Source organism: Rhinolophus sinicus, linkage group LG01 (genome assembly GCF_036562045.2).
Source record: "Rhinolophus sinicus isolate RSC01 linkage group LG01, ASM3656204v1, whole genome shotgun sequence".
Lineage (NCBI taxonomy): Eukaryota > Metazoa > Chordata > Mammalia > Chiroptera > Rhinolophidae > Rhinolophus > Rhinolophus sinicus.
Genome location: NC_133751.1, coordinates 7,582,739 through 7,604,764, shown reverse-complemented (window position 1 = coordinate 7,604,764; position 22,026 = coordinate 7,582,739). Strand labels below are relative to the sequence as shown.

The 22,026-nt window shown below is 36.7% G+C and overlaps 1 protein-coding gene across 2 annotated transcripts in view; it reads left to right on the top strand.

Moving 5' to 3' along the window:
* The window catches only part of MORC3 (MORC family CW-type zinc finger 3), a 43,590-nt gene that overhangs the window by 5,747 nt on the left and 15,817 nt on the right, over window positions 1–22,026 (top strand). Inside the window, exons 2-12 of one of the 2 annotated variants that reach the window (XM_019730293.2) lie at window positions 3,707–3,779; window positions 7,369–7,501; window positions 8,392–8,606; window positions 9,131–9,278; window positions 10,791–10,938; window positions 12,820–12,948; window positions 13,156–13,275; window positions 15,613–15,710; window positions 19,669–19,773; window positions 21,321–21,443; window positions 21,549–21,623. In XM_019730293.2, the coding sequence (XP_019585852.1) occupies window positions 3,707–3,779; window positions 7,369–7,501; window positions 8,392–8,606; window positions 9,131–9,278; window positions 10,791–10,938; window positions 12,820–12,948; window positions 13,156–13,275; window positions 15,613–15,710; window positions 19,669–19,773; window positions 21,321–21,443; window positions 21,549–21,623 (1,367 nt within the window). The remainder of the gene's footprint in view (window positions 1–3,706; window positions 3,780–7,368; window positions 7,502–8,391; window positions 8,607–9,130; window positions 9,279–10,790; window positions 10,939–12,819; window positions 12,949–13,155; window positions 13,276–15,612; window positions 15,711–19,668; window positions 19,774–21,320; window positions 21,444–21,548; window positions 21,624–22,026) is intronic. The other variant, XM_074325576.1, reaches the window with a different exon arrangement.

The window sequence follows — 22,026 nt, the reverse complement described above, 5'->3', positions numbered from 1 at the left end:
CAGTGTGTACTTCCAGGACTTTTTTTTTTTTCCAAGTCAAGTTGTTGTCCTTTCAATCTTAGTTGTGGAGGGTGCCGTTCAGCTTCAAGTTGTTGTCCTTTCAGTCTTAGTTGTGGAGGGCAAAGCTCAGCTCCAGGTCCAGTTGCCGTTTTCTAGTTGCAGGGGGTGCAGCCCACCATCCCTTGCGGGCGTCGAACCGGCAACCTTGTGGTTGAGAGGATGCGCTCCAACCAACTGAGCCATCCGGGAGCTCAACGGCAGCTCAGCTCAAGGTGCCGTGTTCAATCTTAGTTGCATCGGGCAGAGCCCACCATCCCTTGCGGGACTTGAGTTGAACCGGCAACCTTGTGGTTGAGAGCCCACTGGCCCATGTGGGAATCAAACCGGCAGCCTTCGGAGTTAGGAGCACGGAGCTCTAACAGCCTGAGCCACCAGGCCGGCCCTTAAACTTTGTAACTTGATTCTTAAATCTTAAATTTTGATTCTTTAAAAATCTACGTGGTCTTTATAGCATCTCATTTGTGTGTGTGTGGATTTTTTGGAAATTACTTTGGAGATATCTAGTTATTTACAGGGATACCTATTTTATAGGTTGATTTTTTTTTTTTTTTTACCTGATGTTTTGATGGCAGGGGAGTGTGTCTGGTACTCCTGTGTCTTGTCTGCTAACATTTTCTCCTGGTGGATTGTTTCCTTGAATGTTATTTTAGATGGTGTAGTCAAATATTCTCCAAGTAATGACTTAGGGGACTCTATGCTGTCTGGTTGATGCTGTCGCCACAGTGGTTCCGCAGGTTCTAGAAATTGAAACTAACTCAAGTGAAGGCGTGCCTCTTTTTACAGAACATCACGTTATACTTTTGTTTTGTTTTGTTTTGTTTACCTAGAGTCCACACTGAGACAGACAAGCTTCCCATTATGCAGATTCCCTCTTTCCCTGTCTCTTTATTGAAGGTATGGGGAGGCAGTTTCTTCCAAGTGCCTGCTTCTCTTCTGCCAAATCTATCCTTGACTCACCATTGAAACCGAAACCTTTGTATTCCAGTTAAGCACCCACTCTAATCCCCAGTACATCCCCATTTTCAAATCTTACTTGTTTTTAATTCCTTCTTTACTTGTTAAGTCGTTTAATTCTCTTTGAACAACCTCGTAAGCTGATACTATTATCCTCATTTTTGCAGATGACAGAACTTGAGGTACAGAGATTAAGTTTCTTTCCCAGGATCACATACCTAATTAAATATATTCCATATACCATAGTATGTCTGCTGTGTGTGTGTGTGTGTGTGTGTGTGTGTTACACTGCTGTTTGGCTGTTCAAGAGTGTTTTTTATTGTAGTTAGTGACATTCTAGAGATTATTACTGAGAATAATTGAAAATAATTGCTCATGTTTAAATACCCAAAAAGCCACTGTTTAGCATTCATTGTTCGTTACTGATGCCTCCTTTGCTTTGCTCTCCTGGGACTCTGACTCAAGAACAATTTGTACTGTTTCAGTTTGGAATCCGTGTCTACGATGAAGTCATTAAATGAAAATTGACATTCCTAGCTCCACACTCTGCCATGCGTCTAAAATCAAAGTATTGCCACATGGACCAAAAGACCCCATTTCTAACTCCAGATTTCACACCTGACAGAAATGCATAAAACAGAGACAGAAACACTAAGGGTTTATAGGTGGTCGATTAATCATTTTCTCCTTTGGTAGCCAGAGGTTTAAAAACACCAAAGCCATGCCCCATAGTAAGGTTTAGAAAGGGAAAGGAATATACCTTTTTTTAAAAAAATGGTAGCTTGACGAATCTGCAACGGGAGGAACTGGGACTGGAAAATCTGACTGCTGGCACATTCTTCGGTAGATTAACTAGAGAAAAGGCTTCTTGTGTAAGATGAATATCTGGAAATGCATTTTCATTAGAAGCCCTTGGTGATCTATGCTTTAGAAAGTCTGAATTACTTATACTCCACATTACATGACTGCTACATTACATGGCGTATACCATAGGAGGTCCAAATTACACATACTCCAGTTGGAAGATGGTTCTACAGAATACCATTTCTCGCCTGTGTACTTCAACCTAATGGGAACCAATGCTTGGGCATTGTCTAAAATCAAATGTTGACAGAGGAAAAGTAGAGAGCTCTTTCTGGTACCTTGTGGCAGCAGCTGAGCACTGCAAGTGTGGCTGTCATAATTTATAATCTAACCACATTTCTAGGGCTCTTCACATCAAACAAAGTGACACTCTTTTTTTCCTTATATTGGAAAATCTGTTCCAAATGAATGCAAAAAAGTCCTCATTGCATAGAAATTCTCTGCATGTTGAAATTTTCAAGCATCATCCTTTTAAAACCATTTGTACGTTTTTATACATTTGATATTTATTAGGTTGGTGAAAAAGTAATGGTGGTTTTTGCGATTTTTTTTTTTAACCTTTTAAACATCAATTACTTTTGCACCAACATAACACATTACTCAGGAATTTAGAGTCTCTATACCATGAGGTTGATTGGCATATTCCATACTGTGAGTAAAATCAAACATAAAATCCTTGGAAATCAAGGTTTGTTGCATTTGAACTAATATTTGACATTGTTTAAAAGGTTTGTAGATGTATAGTACTCTACTGCTACAAGTTCACTTTAATGACTTGGAGTAAATACTAAAATAGTGTCAAGTATTGACTTCCAACAGACTACCAGAAAAGCCTCTTGACTAGTAAGCAAAGCTAAGTTTGTTAAGCCTAATGCACTAAGGAGAAAACACCCCCTTGACAAAGTCTTAGTTGTGTTTCCTAGTAGGAAGATTAGGAAATAATAGAGGATTTTAGGGTGTTGGCTGGGTGGCTTTGAAGTAGGTCTTGCAAGGTCTGTAACTTTGGGATTGGGTAATTTATGAGGTCATGGTTTTGGATTGGTGGATATAAAGAGGCAAGTGTTTTGGTACAAGTCTTGATGAGTAAACTAATATTTAGTTGAGTCACAGCTTTATTTTCCAAGAATCTTACCTTCTAGGTTATATTTTCCAGGTGTATCCTGAAAGAAGCAGCTAAGTTATTTTTACTTGGTCTCAGTGTTGTTTAGCACAAGGACAGAAAATTATATTGCTTTTTAATACCCAAAAAAAAGCTTTCATGGCTGAAAGCTTTTCTGAACGTAAGGGTTTTTTTGAGGCAAGTCCTCGCCAGAAAAAGACCCGATCCTGGGGCGTGCAGTCTAAACCACCAGCAGCAGGGCTAAGACAAACCTGTCCACAGTCCTGGACTTGACTGCACTTTTATACATTATGTTCTGGGGAAGACAGATATAAGCTGTTCTGAAAGAATTTACACTGGCTACAGATAAGGGTGGGGGTCAGGGGTGGGAAAAGGGGAAATGGGGTCAGTCCTTGGGTAGGTGCACAGCTGGAAAGGAAGAGACGTTTACTACTTTTCATTGGTTGTGGGAAACAGTCCTGAAGGTGTGCCCATTGTCAGGAGCTGTGGAGTCTGGCGGTCACTGCAGTAGTTGATTCAAAGCTCCAGCGTACCTTCAGGAATGTGAGCAGTCTGTTGTTTTCCACAGCTATTAATTGATTAACTACTTTCTCACATTCTCTTGCCCGCTGTAATTTAATTTAGGACTCTCAGAATTTTTCTCTTCTCAGTTTCTGTTCTTAAAAGTAAGACCTGAATTAATTTACATAAATCATTGGTTTGTTTCAGCTTTGCCCGAAGTTTTTACATACAAATTCTACTAGTCACACTTGGCCATTCAGTGCAGTTGCTGAATTAATAGGTAGGTAAAATTGACATTTCATAATCTATTGTGTGCAATTGAAGTTTTAAAAAAGCTTTTCATTGAAAAATAGTGTGTAAATGTGCTTTTTTAAAAAAACAAATGTTATTTTGAATAACATTACGAGTAAAGGTTACCTAGCATAACAACTATTCAAATGGATGTCAAATTAATCATTGTTCAACTCTACCTATACTACTGCCAAAGTATTTTAATTTGCCAAGTTCATGAAACATTTATGTTGAAAATATTTTTATTCTGATTATGAAAGAGATAGGTCTATTTCAGAAATATGAGAATTATGTTTTTTAATGGTTGGGAAGTATGTATAACGTTAGATTCATTTTTCTGGTATTAATAAGTAGGAGTATTAATGTTATGTTAGATTTGTGGGAATAAATTCTTGTTTCTGACAATAGATAGAATAGTCAAGGTATAGGATTGTGTTTTAATGACTTAATGAACATGAGAAAAGAGGTAAGGTTGTGGTCAGATTTACATTATGGGTCATGATTTCTTTTCTTGGAAATATTCGTACACATGAATTTTCTTTTAAGCATGTTTGAGAAACAAAGGAAAATTATAATTTTAGGAATTCTTAGATATACTTTAGATTCTTCATCAAGGAAGGGTTCTACCTTGTTTCCCCAAAAATAAGACCTAACCAGAAGAAAAGCCCTCGCATGATTTTTCAGGATGACGTCCTTGAACATAATAAGCCCTAATGCATCTTTTGGAGCAAACCTTAATATAAGACCCGGTCTTATTTTCAGCGAAACATTGTATGTTAGATGGTGCACAAAAAAGAAAAGAAGGAACTTTTTTTTTTTTTTAAAGTGGCTACTTTATTTTATTTTATTTTTTTAAATTTTATTGGGGAAGGGGAACAGGACTTTATTGGGGAACAGTGTGTACTTCCAGGACTTTTTTCCAAGTCAAGTTGTTGTCCTTTCAATCTTAGTTGTGGAGGGTGCCGTTCAGCTTCAAGTTGTTGTCCTTTCAGTCTTAGTTGTGGAATGCGCAGCTCAGCTCCAGGTCCAGTTGCTGTTACTAGTTGCAGGGGGCACAGCCCACCATCCCTTGCGGGAGTTGAACCAGCAACCTTGTGGTTGAGAGGATGCGCTCCAACCAACTGAGCCATCCGGGAGCTCAACGGCAGCTCAGCTTAAGGTGCCGTGTTCAATCTTAGTTGCAGGGGGCACTGCCCACCATCCCTTGTGGGACTTGAGGAATCAAACTGGCAACCTCGGAAAAGAAGGAACTTTTGAGCATCCTTCTTTTCTTTGGTATAGTTAGATTTTCCAACGTCTCCCAGCTGACATAGGCTGTTTGGATGGGTTTGTTTTTTAAGCCCCAGATATGCTATAGCATTGCAGCTATTCAGTTATTAGTTTTTGATGGCAACCCAGAGGAGCTACCCAACCTAGGATCTATCCTTCCCATAATAGTGATTCTCTAGCTTTCAGATAGAGCAGGGGTGTCCAAACTGCGGCCCACGGGCCAACTGCGGCCCGCCATCCATTTTATATTGGCCCGCAGCAAATTCCAAAAATATATTTAGTTTACTTAAATGAACCAGGTGAGGCAATACGTACTTCACCTCGAGTCAGTGGCCTGGCTGTTTGTGTATTTTACCGCATATGGCCCTTGGTGAAAAACGTTGAAAAAAGTATGGACACCCCTGGGCTAGAGCAACCGAAAGTCATCGTGCTTTTTGTGGTTTATCAAATTTTAAGGTTTTTTTCCCCCCTCCCCTCTCTGATTCCAGCCATTGTTCTCAGTCTAGTTGTGGAGGACACAGCTCACTGGCCCATGTTGGTGTTACGAGCCTTGCACTCTACCCGGCTGAGCCAGTCGGTCTCTGGTCACCGGCTGGCTGCACACGGAAGCTCACCGCCGCTCACTGCTCCAGGTCTAGCCGTTGTTCACAATCTTAGCTGTAGATGGTGCAGCTCACTGGCCCATGTGGGAATCGAACCGGCTACCTCAGTGTTAGGAGCACAGCTCTCCAACAACCTGAACCACCCAGCCGCCCTCAAATTTTAAGTTTTTAATGTAACACCGTTTTTCCTGAAATAGTTGATTTAAAAAAAAAAAAAAAAAAGATTTGATTTTAATTGTAGGCAGCCTTAATGGAAGGATAGTTTGAGAACCATTGTTTATATTATAACAAACACTTAAAAATACACCTCAAAAAGTATTTTTTGGTCAGTTAGTGATATTCAAATGGATCTTAGATAGTGCACAAGTTGATATTATTACTGCTACTGTTGAAATTTTTCATTTTTCTTTGATGTATTCCTTCATACTTATATTTTCTAAGAAAAACAAGGATGCTAAACAAGGGTGTTAAGTGAGGTGTACAGAGATCATAGATGTGCAAAAGCCACCAGAAACTTTGGTTAGATTGTGTTAAAAAAATTCCACTGAGGAAGTTGGCGGGTTAGCTCAGTGGGTTAGAGCGTGGTGCTCTTACCAACAAGGTTGCCAGTTCGATCCCCACATGGGCCACTGTGAGCTGCGCCCTCCACAACTAGATTGAAACAACTACTTGACTTGGAGATGATGGGTCCTGGAAAAACACACTTAAATAAATAAAAGTTAAAGAAAAAAGAACTTACAAAAAATATTCCACCAGGTAAATTTGGAGACCTAATTGGTTTTATGAAGTGATTCACGAATGGGTCAGCATTCTATCTGGTAGCTAGAAGGGCACTCCGAGGGGTGATGCAAAATGGAAGAATTTTATAGGAAGCAAGATGAGCAAGGGAGCTATTAGTGAAAGAAAAGAATGGATTATTTTGGGAACATATTTTTGGGGGAGGAAGAGAAGGGGAAGAAAGGTTTTTATCCTGCAGAGATTGCCCTGCCTCTGCTTTCTATGTGGGGGATAGTAAGGGTCTACGTGACAGATTACCTTACTGGTGCTTGTCCAGAAAATTCCAGACTGGTTAAGGTTAATTAAAATAATATTTGAGAGGTTAAAACTGCAGTTATATCAGATATTAAAATTTAGTTTCGATGTCATGGGCTTTTACCGTGAGTGATGCCATTTTGGGCCTGTGGTTTTCTCTTTAATAATCGAAAAGGGTCACAATTTGAAAAACTGCAGAAGGTAAACCTTCATCTGTGTATGTAGCTTAGCAGAAAATGATACTGCTTTCTCATTTATTTAATAACCAAATTGTGTCTTCCATGTCAACTTGTAGACCAGTGGACACTCAGCTCCTAGTTTCCCTTATGATAGTAGCCAGGCTAGTTCTTTGGACAGAGGACTTTCTTATCCTTATTATCTCTGTAGTGCAGTGATTCTTCTTGCTATTACACTTTTTCAGTGTAGTGGGTACCAGTCTTTGCTCTCTATAATGAATCGAGGGCTTTGGAAAGAGTTCATTCTGTTAATGATGAGCAATATATATAGCAGGGTATGGTTTTTTAGTTCCATGTTTTCAAATCTTAGAGTTCTTTAATATTTCAGCTTTAAAATTTCATAACATATGTTATTCCATTGCTTGTTAAAGCATTGTTCTGAACTAATTGCTTTTCTTTAAAACACAAACTGAAAATTTTTCAAAACATTTTTTCTCAGATAATGCCTACGATCCTGATGTGAATGCAAAACAGATATGGATTGATAAAACACTGATAAAGAGCCATATATGCTTGACATTCACTGATAATGGGAATGGTATGACTTCAGATAAATTGCATAAAATGCTAAGGTATGTAAAAGTGTCATACTTCTTAAACTCATTGCTTTCACCTAGTTCAAGGGTCTCATGTGTCATACTTATTGCTCATAGTTTTTGTTTTTTGAATATGAAATGCTGTTCCTCCATAGTATGCTCTATTCTCTAAGTCTTCCATCATTTTCTACTATTGTTAGGTTATTACGCAATTGTACCATTTTCATCATGCCATCCCCGTGTCTGACTTACCTGAAATTCTACAATTCCTTTAGAGAATTGTAGCACATTGATACCAGTTGATTATACTTTAATGTAAATTAGTTTTAACCAGTATTTCCAATAAAACACCACTTTTTGGGGCCGGGTGGTGTAATTTGAAAGGGCTTCAGAGGATGAGGAAGCAGCATAAAATAGTTGTAAGGCCTTGGGCTCGAGTGTTGCAGAATAGGATGTCAGTATGAAGCCACATGTGCCTGAAACTGAAATTAAGGTGCATACCACAGGTACAGGGTAGAGGGAGAATTTGGCAGCAGACCTTTCTACTGTTTCTCAAATATCTCTTATGCTGCCCAAAAGTCAAAGTAACCCCATCAGGCTTGCTGAGAAAAAGAGAACCATTCACATTTACTGGAGATTTCATGGGGTGAAATCTCAAGGGCCCAGGGGCCCAAATTATAACTTAGCCATTTAGTCAGGATGTGCCTGGCAAAGGGCTCCCACTTTAGCGTGTGTAATTCTTAAAGTCCCCTGTGATGTGGGCTTGGTTTCCTTTGTTTCAAAGATGAGGAACATCAGGCAGATTAAAAGTCAGTTGCTCAAGATTATACATCTAGGAAGGATGAGGCCAGCATGGAAACCCAGGGTTTCTACATGTTACAGTTTTTGATGCATATTTATTTTTTCAATCTTTCTTTTCTTTGTAGCTTTGGCTTCAGTGACAAAGTCACCGTGAATGGTCATGTCCCAGTTGGATTGTATGGGAATGGTTTCAAGTCAGGTTCTATGCGTTTGGGTAGAGATGCAATCGTTTTTACCAAAAATGGAGAAAGCATGAGCGTGGGCTTCTTGTCTCAGACCTACTTGGAAGCCATAAAAGCAGAACACGTTGTTGTCCCCATAGTGGCGTTCAACAAACACCATATCCTTTGGCTTTTGAAACAGAAGCTGTGGAGAAACTAAAGAAATAATGTGAACCATTCGAGCCTCTTGCCCTCCCAGATTCTTGTTTTCTAATCACACCTTCCATTCTAGCTCTTTTTCCTATCCACTGCCTTGACTAAGCCTTTGTTCCTTTCTCTGTTGGAGTCGTGCTATGGAAATCCTTACTGTTAGGTGGCTGCATTTATGTTGAGCTTCCCCGCTTTCCTCTTTATTTCACTCTTGTGGTCTGGCTTGAAATTTTCACTAATTGCCATGATTAGCAAGATATCTTGAGGAAAATATCTTTTATATAAATACACTTCAAATGTCGGAAACCATTAAATTAGTTGGGGATAATAAACTTGCTCATACTTCATCCTTCTGGTGTTCATTTGAAATCAAACTGCCATTTTGAAACTTAGAAAATAATTTAGTAAATAGTTTTTCTGTTGTTTGAGTTGGTTTCCATATACAATTGTAAAAAAATATATTGTTGGTGTAAGTCTTTAACTTCAGATATACGACAGGTGATTAATTCAGTGGAATCAAAAGCAAGTCTTGCTGCAATTCTGGAACATTCTTTGTTTTCTACGGAACAGAAATTACTAGCAGAACTGGATGCTATTATGGGTAAGAAGGGGACGAGGATCATCATTTGGAATCTTAGAAGGTAAGTATAGACCTCAGCTAGTTGTTAATCATTTGGGAAGTAAAGTGCATTTGCATGAATGATTTTATTACATTCATCCATTGTTGCAGAGGAGAAATACACTGAGAGGTGCTCATTTTTTGTATAGTTAATGATTTGTCTTTTCCAATGGTGTTTTATTGAGTCCACTTTGGCTTCAATTTGAGGTAATTTCATAATACTAAAAATAAATTTACTAGCCCTGCCATTTAGTCTCCATAGCACTCCCTTCTCACTCTGTTATTCTACCCCCTCCTCAAAAAACAAAAACAAACAAGGAATGAGAAGATAAAAATCCCACTAAGTCCCAACTTGTGTAACTTAAAAGAGAAGTCTTTGTCCATTTGGTCCATTACTGAAAGCTAAGCTTGATTTAGCACCTGGTAAGAAAAGTAATTTAGATGACACTTCTGTGTTGCTAAAATTTGTAGATCTTTATCCTTGTGAGGATAAGATCCTTAGCAGATAAAAGTTTTAAAATTAGGATGAATGTGTAATATTGAGAGATCTAAGACCATAGCAATAAAGCACGAATAGTGTGGTAAACCTAAAATACTTTAAATCTTGTGCTTTTCTAGCATCCTGTATTCCCTTCTTTTATTTTTCTTGCTTTTGCTTTCCTGTCCCTCTCCCCGTTTTTTATTTTTCGTTTAAACTTTTTATTTTGAGATAACTGTAGATTCATGTGCAGTTGTAAGAATAATAGAGAGATCTCATGTACCTTTCACCCAGTTTCCCCCAATGGTAACATGTTGTAAAACTATACTACATTAGTACTGTTGACGTGGGCATTGATATAGTCAAGATACTGGACATTTTTATCAGCACTACGATTCCTCAGGTTGCCCCTTTATGTTCACACCCATTCCTTCCTTAATTCCAGACAACCTCTATTGCATTCTTCATTTCTATAACTTTGTCATCTCAAGAATGTTACATAAAAGGAATCATACGGTGTGAAACTATTTGGGGTTGGCTTCTTTCATTCAGCCTAATTCTCTGGAGAATTGGTGTGTGTCAGGCTCTTGGTGTGTGTCAATAGTTTGCTTCCCTTTTTTTGCCCAGTATATTGTATTGTGTGCATGGATCACTCTGTTTAACCTTTCACCTGTTAAAGGCCATCCGGGTTGTTTACAGTTTCTGGCTATTACAAATAGGGCTCTAAACGTTTGTGGGAGTATAGTCTTCATTTTTCTACAGTAAATGACCAGAAGTATAATTGAAGGTCGTATGGTAGTTGCATGTTTAGTTTTTTAGGAAACTTCCAGAATGGCTCTACTGTTTGATCTTGCCACCAGCAGTGTGTGAGTGAATTCAGTTTTTTTTTTTCATTTTCCTAGATTTCTTTTCTTTCATTTTCTTCTTGCTTTTGTTTTCCCTACCACCACTACCATGATGTTTTCCACGTATAGGTGTTTTGTTAACTAATAGTAGCTCCTTGCTGAGCTTGCTGTGAACTTTAAATTTAGCTCCTTCAAAAAATTACTTTTACAGCTACAGAAATGCAACAGAGTTTGATTTTGATAAGGATAAATATGACATCAGAATTCCGGAAGATTTAGATGAGGCTACAGGGAAGAAGGGGTACAAGAAGCAAGAGAGGATGGACCAAATTGCCCCTGAGAGTGACTATTCCCTAAGGGTATGTATCCGTCTCTATGGAAATGAGAAAATCGTCAGATAGTGGAAATTATGGTATCTACTTGTGTTATAAATGCTGCCATTGATCTCTAAATGAAAGTATCTCAGACGTGAACCAACTTAATTAAACTTTTCACAAGCACACTTGTTTTATTTGCTTAGAATCAGTTTTTTAATTCTGAAGTCATCAAATCGATCAGCTTTTGTAGTTCTTTTACTATGTGGTTATATTATTAAATCGGGAATACTAGAATCAGTATACTATTTTAGGATGGCTATATTGATTAATTCAATCAAAAATACCAAATTCAGAGTTTCTCGTTTTTAATTTAAAATATTATAGAATAGACACACACACACACACACACACACACCCCTACCTCGACATCCTAAAGCAATAAATTATTCATAAACTAGAGATAATGTACATTAATATAATTTTGTGATAAATATCTGAGATTTGACTTTAGAAATGGGTATGGTTTTGAGATTGAGGAAATTAATATCGCAATATAACAATGTTGATATAATAATATTGTTTCTTAGTCACTATAAGATACACACTAACTTTTCCACATATTTTTTGTGCTGAAATGATTCCATAGCCCCACGCTGAGGATACATTTGACATTTACAAGTTATTTTTTCTGAGATCCTAGCAATTAAAATGGCAGATACTACTCACTATTCCTTGATATACTGCAACGTGTTATTGAAGTATCTCCTAATTGTCAAGAAAACCTTGCTCAAGTATGAAATCGGTGTAGAGGCAGCCAGAGCAGATGGTGTGGTTTCAGTGTACCATAAAATACAGTGTTTTAAAATACCATTAATGAATTTTCTAAATGACAAAACATCACCAATTTTGAAATCAGGAATTGGGGAAAAAGTAAGAGAAAAGTTCACATTTTTGTTGTGTTGAACCTTTTATCTTTCCTTCAGTTACTCAATTCATTTCCTTTGGAGAGATTTCTGATACCTTGGAGAGGTAGACAGAGAAGAGCATATTTTAACATGTTTTGGAATGCAAAATTTGGTTAAGATTCTAAAGTAATCTAAACGTTCATGCATTAAGAATTGAAAACTGCTAATTGTTAAAGTTCAATTTTGAAACAGTACTATGTTTGCCTATTCTGCATGTTGGTGCATTATTTACAATTTTTACTTTTCCAATTTAAAACAGTCCCTTTAGTTTATATTATAAGTTATTTTTTGGTCTAAATAAAATTTATTGGTGCTTTTAAAATTATAATAGCAATACATGCAGTTGACAGAACAGTCAGAAAATATAGTCTTTTTTTTGTACATATGTACATTTTTTAAAAACTAAAATAGATCATACCAGACATGCTATTTTGTAACTTTTTTTCACTTAACATATCAATACAGGTCAATAGATTGTTTTCTGCAAATCATTTTTACTAGCTACAGTGTACTGAGTTTATTTTTAACAAAAAGTAATAAAATATTAACTAATAACAGCTTTATAACATATACAAAGGGTGCCAAAAAATTTATACACATTTTAAGAAAGGAAGAAACTGTATTAAAATTGTAATACTCAATATATACCAATAGCAAAAGATGAATACAAGTCATGTGTATACATTTTTTTGGCACCCCCAGTATTGAAAACTTAATGGGTCCTTTATGAAAGCAAGGTGGTAGCTTTCTTTTAAAATACATGCTCAAGGGGGGAGGGGGGTTCACACAGTGTGAGGGATATAAATGATAAACATTTAAGTTTTGCTTTGTCTTGTGCACCTGACACTAATTTAAAAAAATAAATAAATTAAAAAAAAAAAAATACATGCTCAAGTAGTGTTGAACAAATCTATAGATAATTATTTCAAAAGGATAGGTAATTATTGTGTCTTGGCAGGCTTACTGCAGTATATTGTACCTAAAACCAAGAACGCAGATCATCATACGTGGACAGAAAGTGAAGACGCAGCTGGTTTCGAAGAGTCTTGCCTACATCGAACGTGATGTTTATCGACCCAAATTTTTAGTATCCTTTATTTTCCTTTTTATGATGCTGTATAGAGCTATGTCAGTCAGCTGTATTCCCTCTCCTCTTTTCTCCTTTCGATGAGGATTCTAATTCTCTCTAATTTTGCTCTTTTTTTTGCCCTTTTGTACTCAGTAACTAATGAAATAGAAAGGATGATTTGCAGGGAGTGAGGTGGTGTGTTCAAAATTTTTCTTAACATTTAAGACTAAAACAGTGAGAATTACTTTTGGATTCAACTGCAGAAATAAAGATCATTATGGGATAATGATGTATCACAAAAATAGACTCATCAAAGCTTATGAAAAAGTTGGATGTCAGTTGAGGGTAAGCTGAAAATGTCCATCTTTTATAAGAGTAATTTGTTACTGGGTCAAATGTGAAATAATATGCTTTTTGTCTAATGACTTCAGTGTCAGTGTTTTTATTAATATTGGCATGTCCCTTGAATTTAGAATACTTTCATATTAATTTCTCATTTGGTCCTGAATAAACTTAATGAGGGGGACAGGATGTTTTGCTTTATCTCTGTTTTATAGATGAGGAAATAGGGTCTAATAAGTAAGTTTCCCTAGACCTAACAATGAATATGGATCTCAGATATGGATGCAGATCTTTTCCTGCATTTGGCTATGGATCCCTGATTATTTCATGCTGGAATGCAATTGGTGGTTATAGTTAGTGCTGATTCAGTAGCCTGAAAATGCGGTATGGTAGGTGATTTACTTTGGAGTTAGTTCCTAAGTATATTAGAACCTTCCTTCTAAGCCACTTCCATTGTAGAATTTAATTTAGGATGATGAACGTTGTCTCATGTCAGTCTGTTTATCCTTCACATGTTTTCACAGAAAGGTTTTTTTGGTGTGTGTGTATTAAGAATTCAGTGATAAATTCTGAAAGTCAGCTTTGTTAAAGGTTCTAAGTCTAGGCGTTTTTTGTTTTCCATTTCTGTGACTTTTCTATTCATCTTACTTCATTCTGAATTCTTTGTAGAATGATGTGAGCTCTACACAGTATGATAGCGTGGGCTTATCTTGAATATCATTTAAAAGGTTGTAACTCTTACATATTTTACATGGTATGAGCTCAGAATACAGCATACAGAATATTGGGCTCTTTGTAACTACTAATATTGGCCAACAAATTAATCCAGCATTCTGGCAACCATGATATGAAGTGTCAATAACTTATTTAAAATGCTAATTTTCATTTGTAATTGGAATAGTAATTATCACCAGAAATGTTCTATAATTAAGTTTCTGAATTTTACTGGTTATTGAAAATGCATTTTTGGTAATAGGCCTTTTTCTCAAGTGCTTTGGGATTCAAAAGAAATATTGTATCTGCTACAAGCAGAATATAAATAATTCTTTTATCATTTATGAATTGGACTTAAGTAAGATACATAATTCTTTTACCCACCCAGTTAAATTTGCATTATGTATAATTTTATAATGATCTTATAAAAAATAGGCTTTTATAACCAACTTTTAATGCTTTTTCTTTACCAGATGATGGATTGGACCTAGTATTTGCATTCTGTGGATTCAGTAAACATTTATTAAATAGGTGTCAGATACCCATCCTGATTGGCCATGCCAAATGCTCTGCATAAAAAGTTAAGACGCAGAGCATGCCCTCAGAGCTCCGTTTGTGAGAGGAATGTGGTGCATCCTAGAGCTTCAGAAAAGGCTCTTTGGAGAAAGTGGTGACTGAGATGATTCTGAACTGTGTTGGAAAGTCTGGCAAGGGCTTTCCAGGCAGAGAAAAGAATATCTGAAAAGGAAGGAAAAGGAGCTTCTGAGACTGACACCACGAAGGGAGTAATTTGCTATCTGGACCAGACGATAAGTGGGAGCTAGGATAATGGGAGAGACAGGAAGATGAGGCTGGAAAGAAGGTGAACAAGAAGTACAAATTGAAGGGTACTGTGGTTTCCAAATGGGAGGAGATGCGGAACCACTGATGGTTTTTAATAGAGCAGGATTATGATTGGATTTATGTGGTTTCTTCTATAGTTATATAAAGTTTCATGTCATTAAGTTACACGTTCTTTCGATTTTTCTCTTTGTGTAGACCAAGAAGTAAGTTACAGTCACGAACAAAGTACACTTGATAATCACATATAATCATAATATGACTCATACGCTTTGAGTTCAATATTTTAATTAGCAGGGTTTAAAAAATAACTTTAATTCAACTGACTCAGGTTTTTATTTCATCACCATTACCAACTGAATGTGTAATTCTGGACAAACGACTTGAACTTTTATCTAGCAAATGTATGAAACATTATGTGCCAGAGCCTTTGCTAGGCTTTGTGGGTGTAGAAATGAGTTAGTTATCTATGGTTTCCACTACCTATGAAGTTGCATCCCACTAGAGGTGGTCCTTTTTCCCTTGTGTAAAATTAAGGGTCACAATCCTTACCTAATTGGACACTCGACAACAGTGGAAGTGTTTTAGAGGAAGGCTCTAATATATTTAGGAATTGATTCCTAGAAAAGTAAATTAGCTACCAGACACTGTTTTTCTGTGTAAAGTTCATGAGAATGTTATAAGGTACAGGAAATGTTGCATACAAATTATAAATCTTTGTGGAAGGGTAATTATTTTGAGCATCATGGCTTATGCTTAAAACGCCAATTTCATTTTCTCTTTCAGGCAAACAACATGGGTGTTGGAGTAGTGGGAATTATCGAGTGTAATTTCCTAAAGCCGACTCATAATAAACAAGATTTCGACTATACTAACGAGTATAGGTATGTTGCCTAGTTAAATGATTGACTTTTTATAGTTTATTTTGGAATACTTTCACAACTTTTTCTAAGCTGAATTTTTTCTCTCTTGTGGATATTTTTACATTATAGAACTTGAAGAAAATGGGTAGGTGAAAGGCTTGTATAGAAAACACATTTAACCATCATCTTTTATGCTAGGAATTGTATTATGTTCCCTCACAAGTAGAAACTTATTCTCCCCTGTCTTTACTGATGAAGTATTTCTGAGATTTACATAAAATAGAGGAAGTTCCTGTTTTCTCGAAGGTATTAATACTTTTTGTGTAGTCATAAAATCCTGAAACTTTATGTTTAGATGGGAACTTTCAGGTAATTTAGTCTTGTGTACCTTAGCTGGAAAGACTCATCCCCCCACCCCCTGCCCCGCCCTTACCCCTCCTCCACCCCTCCCCTTTTGCCCCCTACCCCCCTCAACTCCTAGTCAAGCCATTGTTCTCAGTCTAGTTGTGGAGAATGCAGCTCACTGACCCATGTAGGAATCGAACCGGCGACCTCCCAGTGGCACAGCGTTCCAACCACCTGAGCCACTGGGCCAGCCCAAGACTCATATTTTTTACGAGTGGTTAGAAGCCATAGAATAAATATGACTGTTAATGTTACTTGTAAATTTAGGAAGCACACAGAGTCCTAGTGAACATAAATTATGGAGTAGAATGCAAACATCACGTAAATAAGTATTTTTGGTAGACTAATATCTTAGGCCCTCTCCTTAAATGAACAAATAAAACAAAGTAGAAGGAAGGATAAACATTAGAGCAAAATCAGTGAATTAGGAAACACATACAATGAAAGAAAATAAATATTCACAGGTTAAAATAATAGAAGGTGATTACTAAATGGGGTAAAAGGACAGTAGGTGTCCAGAACTAGCAAATACAAAAGAGCAGCTATTACATCTAGGCTGAAAAAGAAAAGAATAGACAGTACAGGAACTAGGAGAAAGCCCCCCTGCCCCTGAAGTTAGAGATTCAGATTTCTTGTAGAGGTCCTGATAAGCACAGCAATAAACTACCATGTTTCCCCAAAAATAAGATCATGTCTTACATTAATTTTTGGTCCAAAAGACGCATTAGGGCTTATGTTCAAGGGATGACATCGTGAAAAATCATGCTAGGGCTTATTTTCCGGTTAGGTCTTATTTTTGGGGAAACATGTTACCTGCCTTAGCAGGAAACTTGCAGAAGGCCCGGCCAGTTAAGTCTGTACACTTGGTCTCTTGTTGCCAGTGACTGTGGTGGGCTGGGGCTAGTTGTGGAGATCTGTCTGCCCAAGGATCCGGGCATGCAAGAACTGGTCTCTTGCTGGTGTGCAGAGCATGGCCACTGGGCAGCAGCCAAATTATTGCAGCGAGAACCTGATTAATTACCAAAACCTAAAAGACACGTGTCTCGTGCCATCAACCAGCAGGTTCATTGCCCGTTAACCCAGTTTAACATTGCTGAGGCTGGCAAAGGATAAATGTTTACAGGATCAAGCTCTAGTATCACAGAACTGAGCAAGAAAGACTGGAATTGGAGCCGAGAGAACAATAGGTAGACAACTGACACAATCAAAAAGGCTGAAGTTTATTCTTTGATAAGGTTAATGAAGTCTGTAAGCATCTGGGAAGACTAAGGAAATAAAGGAGAAAAATGGTCCATATTGGAAATGAAAAGGAGGACATAGATCTACAGACGAAAACCATATCAAAGGTTTAGCATGACTAATTTTACACCATTTTAGATGATATGAACACATTCCTTTGAAACTGAATCAATTTTTAGAAAACTTACCACATATTAAATTCAAACATTTTAGGAAGAAGTGGTACGAGTACTACACAGACTCTTTAAAGGTTTTATGAGGCTGCATAAGGTTAGCAGTGAGCTCATGGATACAAGAAAGGAAATTTATGTCAATCTCTCATGATCAAGATTATCATGATCGTAATTAAAATAATAGCAAATACCATCCAGTGACATGTGAAAAGGATAAATCATTAAAACCAAGCTACATGGGTGGTTTTTAATTTTCAAAAATTGATGTTATCCATCACATTGATGTTAAGAAAAGGAAACTCATGGTTATTTTCATAGGTACAGAAAAAGCACTGGATAAATCACAACACTCATTGTGATTTAGGAAAAAAAGGAACATTTACAAAAAACATTAATTGAAAGGGCATAGTAACAATGCAGAGTATTTACAAAAAAACCAGCAAGCATCATTTCTAATGGTGAATTATTGATAGATTCCCCCCAAGAGTGAGAATGAGACAGGTTATCAGCAATTCACCATTGTTCTTGAGGAAATAACCAGTACAATAAGGTAAGAAAAAGAAAGTTATTTGTTGGAAAGTGTTGGAAAGGAAGAGATAAAACTTTTCTGTAGAGGATAATATTTAAGTGTATAGAAAGTCCAAAATAATCTGCAAATTGAAATTACTAAAGGAACAAGTAATATGTAGTCTAAGGTTGCTAGACATGAAGTATTTAGAAATCAGTTGTATTTCTGTATTCTAGCAACTACAGAAAAACAACATGAAATTTTAAAAAAGAACATCAAAAAACAAGTACCATGGAGTAATAAAATATGCAAAGACCTCAACACACTAAAAACTACAAAACATTGTGGAATGAAATTTAAGACCTGAATAAGTAGATCTACCAGGTTCACGAATTGGAATACCGGGTATTGTGAAATGTTGATTTTTCTCCTAAATAATTAAATGCAATTGTTAAAAAACAAACAAAAAACCAAAACAAAACAGCAGGTGTGTATGGGTGTTGATATATAAATATGCTTATTCTAAATTTTATGTGGACAGTCACAAGACCAAAGATGGTTAAGACAATCATTAAAGAACAACAAAGCAAGAGGACTTACACTGCTAAATATCAACACTTACAAAGCTGTGCATATTAATGAAAGGCAGTCTAGTGAAATTTAGTAGAGAAGCCATAACAAACCCCCACTTTTCATACCTACGGTCACCCAATTTAATACAGGTTACATTATAGTGTAGTGAGAAAATGATCACCTTTCCAAAAATGGTGGGTTACCTGGCTATCTGTATGGATAAAATAAACTTTAACTCCTACCTCTCAAGTGGAAAAACCAGTTCTAGATAGATTGTAGACCTAAATGAGAAGGGCAAAAACAAAATGGAAGCCAGAATATTTTCATAACGGGCAAAATTGGAAAAAATTATCTACACTGAGTAAAACATAGCAAATGTTGGCAAGACATAGGGCAGTTGGAACTCATACATTGCTGGTGGATGCGAAAATTGTTAATCATTTTTAAAAACAATTAGGCTCTATCAAGTAAATGCATTGCAACAAAGAATGCAACAAAAGAAATTGGCATTAAGGTGAAGTCTTCATATGTTAAATGAGTCTACATCAACTAAATGGGTACAGTCTCATGGACTGAGCAGTGGAGGTGATGAGAAAAAGAAATGAGGAAGAACTGTGGCCTTAGTCTTATTTATCTCACTAGATCCCCATTGATTTGCTTTTCAACATTGTGAGAGAAGTAAAAGTCTTAATTGTGGGACAGAAGCTATTTGAAGTATACTTGGTGGTAATGAGCGCATACTTTGATAAGCCAAAAGAATGAGTTCTAATTTGAATTAAAGCTTATAAGGTTGGGGTTGAAAGAGAGCGGGTGGTTCTCCCAGTAATTGATCAACAACATGCTTTCGCAACAGGGACTCAAAGCATTATTTTGTGTCTTATTTCCTAAATAATCCTGGCTCTGCTCTAGGAACTTACATAGAAAATTCCCATTACACTGAGTGTTGTTCATTAACTACACCTTTTGGAGTCCTCCCCACCAGTCTCCACGTGCTTGTTACCAGGTTATTTATGCTTTCTGTGTTTGAGAAAGATTTAATATCATTCTTTTTAACACTGCTTTTATAACTTACTTTCTTAAGGCTTACAATAGCAGCATTAGGAGATAAACTGAATGATTACTGGAATGAAATGAAGGTGAAGAAACATGCAGAATATCCTATAAATATGCCAGTTGAAGATATACAGTAAGTACATTAAGAAAAAAATCAACCCACTCTAATCAAGATGTAATATGGGAGGGTATAGTGATTGTACAATGTTTACAGTTGACTTCTAACCCATAGTAAGAAAGAAGTTCTACAACCTGAATCAACACACTGTAAAATGAACGAATGAATATGTACATTTGTACATATACATAAAAGATTCATGAAATAGTCTTTACCCATTTGTTGTGTGTGATCGTTTATTTCATTTTAAAAAATGCATATCTTGACCCATTAAATTGATTTCATAATCCACTAATGGATGGCATCTCATAGTTTGAAAAACCCTGGTGTTGTGTAATAGGATCATGAGTGTAAAGCCAGACTTGAGTTTAGATTCTAGTTCTGCTGCTTAAGCAACTGTGTGACATTGAACATGTTACTCGGCCTCTTACAAGGCTCCATTTTCTCATTTGTAAAATGGGAACATTAGTAGCATTTACCTCCTAGAGTTATAAGACATGCGTGCTAGGCACTCAGAAACACAGTTAGCACATAGTAACAGTCCTACGAATGAGTAATTATTAATTGGAAGATGTTCAAGATACGTAATGAAAAACAAAGCTGCAACTCAATGCGTTGATTTCCCATTGTATTTTGTGTGTGTGTGTCCATATATACATGCATAACATAATTTCCTGAAACGAGTTTATGTTTACTTTATAAACTTCTGAATTGTTTGAAGTTTTATATAACTAAATGCATTTTTTAAAAACTAGATTTAAAGAATTATTGGCGTTAAGGTGAAGTCTTCATACATTAAATGAGCCTACATCAATTCTTTACAGGATTATTTGTAATTTTTATTTACTTTTTTGTTTCAGGTCTTTATTGACCAAAAAAGTTGTAACATTTCAGACTTTATTCAAACGCACAAACAGTAACATAGGGCACCTCACAAGCAACAGGCATGGTCCCTAACATCTGGATCAAAGGCCATGTTGGAGGGTGTAGGTATCCTCTTGGCCCTGCTTTTTCAGCATCTCTGTCCCTTCTTCCCCTGCATCCCTGAGATCAGTTAGAATTGTGCAAAAACAAAGTCATCTAGAGGAGGTTGGGCCCCATGGATCATAATTTTAAGTGATGAAAGTACTTTATGAACTGAAAGAATATATAAATTTTAGTTATTCAGAGATGTGCTATTTCCTGTACTTGAGTGGTTTATTGTGCTAGTAAGTATAGGTTTGACATTATAGATGCTAACTTAATATAAATATTTAGAGCAAGGCATAGGAAATATTTTTTTGTTTGAGTTTTTATTATAGAACATTTAATAATATTCTCTTAAACAATACATTTATGTCACTTTGCTTAAATTGGCTTGTTATTTTTAACCTTTTGAAAGTAACCAAAATTGTTGTTTTTAAAAATTTAACTTGATGCACACAATAATAAGATCACAGAATTTTCAGGGACAGGATTAAATAATAGGGGCATTTTATGGTGGAAATGATACAGAAAATCTAAGGGAAATGTACTTAGTATCCATGCTTCCATGCTAATGTTTTGCTGTTGTTTTGTAACAGGAAACGCCCTGATCAGACATGGGTTCAGTGCGATTCCTGCCTAAAGTGGCGAAAATTACCCGATGGGATAGATCAACTTCCAGAAAAATGGTATTGCTCCAATAACCCTGACCCACAGTTCAGGTACCATATAGTTGGTAGTACCCTTTCTGGAAAGGTAGAAAATGTTGTTCAGGAGGTATGAATAGGCGCTGGTGACCTGTTATTTCCTGTGATTTTTCTGACTAGAAATTGTGATGTTCCAGAAGAACCTGAAGATGAGGATTTGATGCATCCCACTTACGAGAAAACCTACAAAAAGAAGTGAGTGTTGTATTAATTAATGTGTAGTGTGTCTGCGGTATTAGTTGATGCTGCTCCAAGATAAAGCTACCGTGTTTCCCCGAAAATAAGATCGGGTCTTATGTTAATTTTTGCTCTAAAAGACGCATTAGGGTTTATGTTCAGGGATGTCATCCTGAAAAATCCTGTTAGGGCTTATTTTCCGGTTAGGTCATATTTTCGGAAAAATGGTACAGTGAGTGGACCCTTGAATAATGTGGGGGGTAGGAGCGCCGACCCCCTCCCATACCACCTCCTTCCACAACCCCACCATCAAAAATCTGAGTGTAGGCGTGGCCGGATGGCTCAGGTGGTTAGAGCGCAAGCTCTTAACAAGGTTACCGGTTCAATTCCCGCATGGGATGGCAAGCTGCACCTCTCTGCA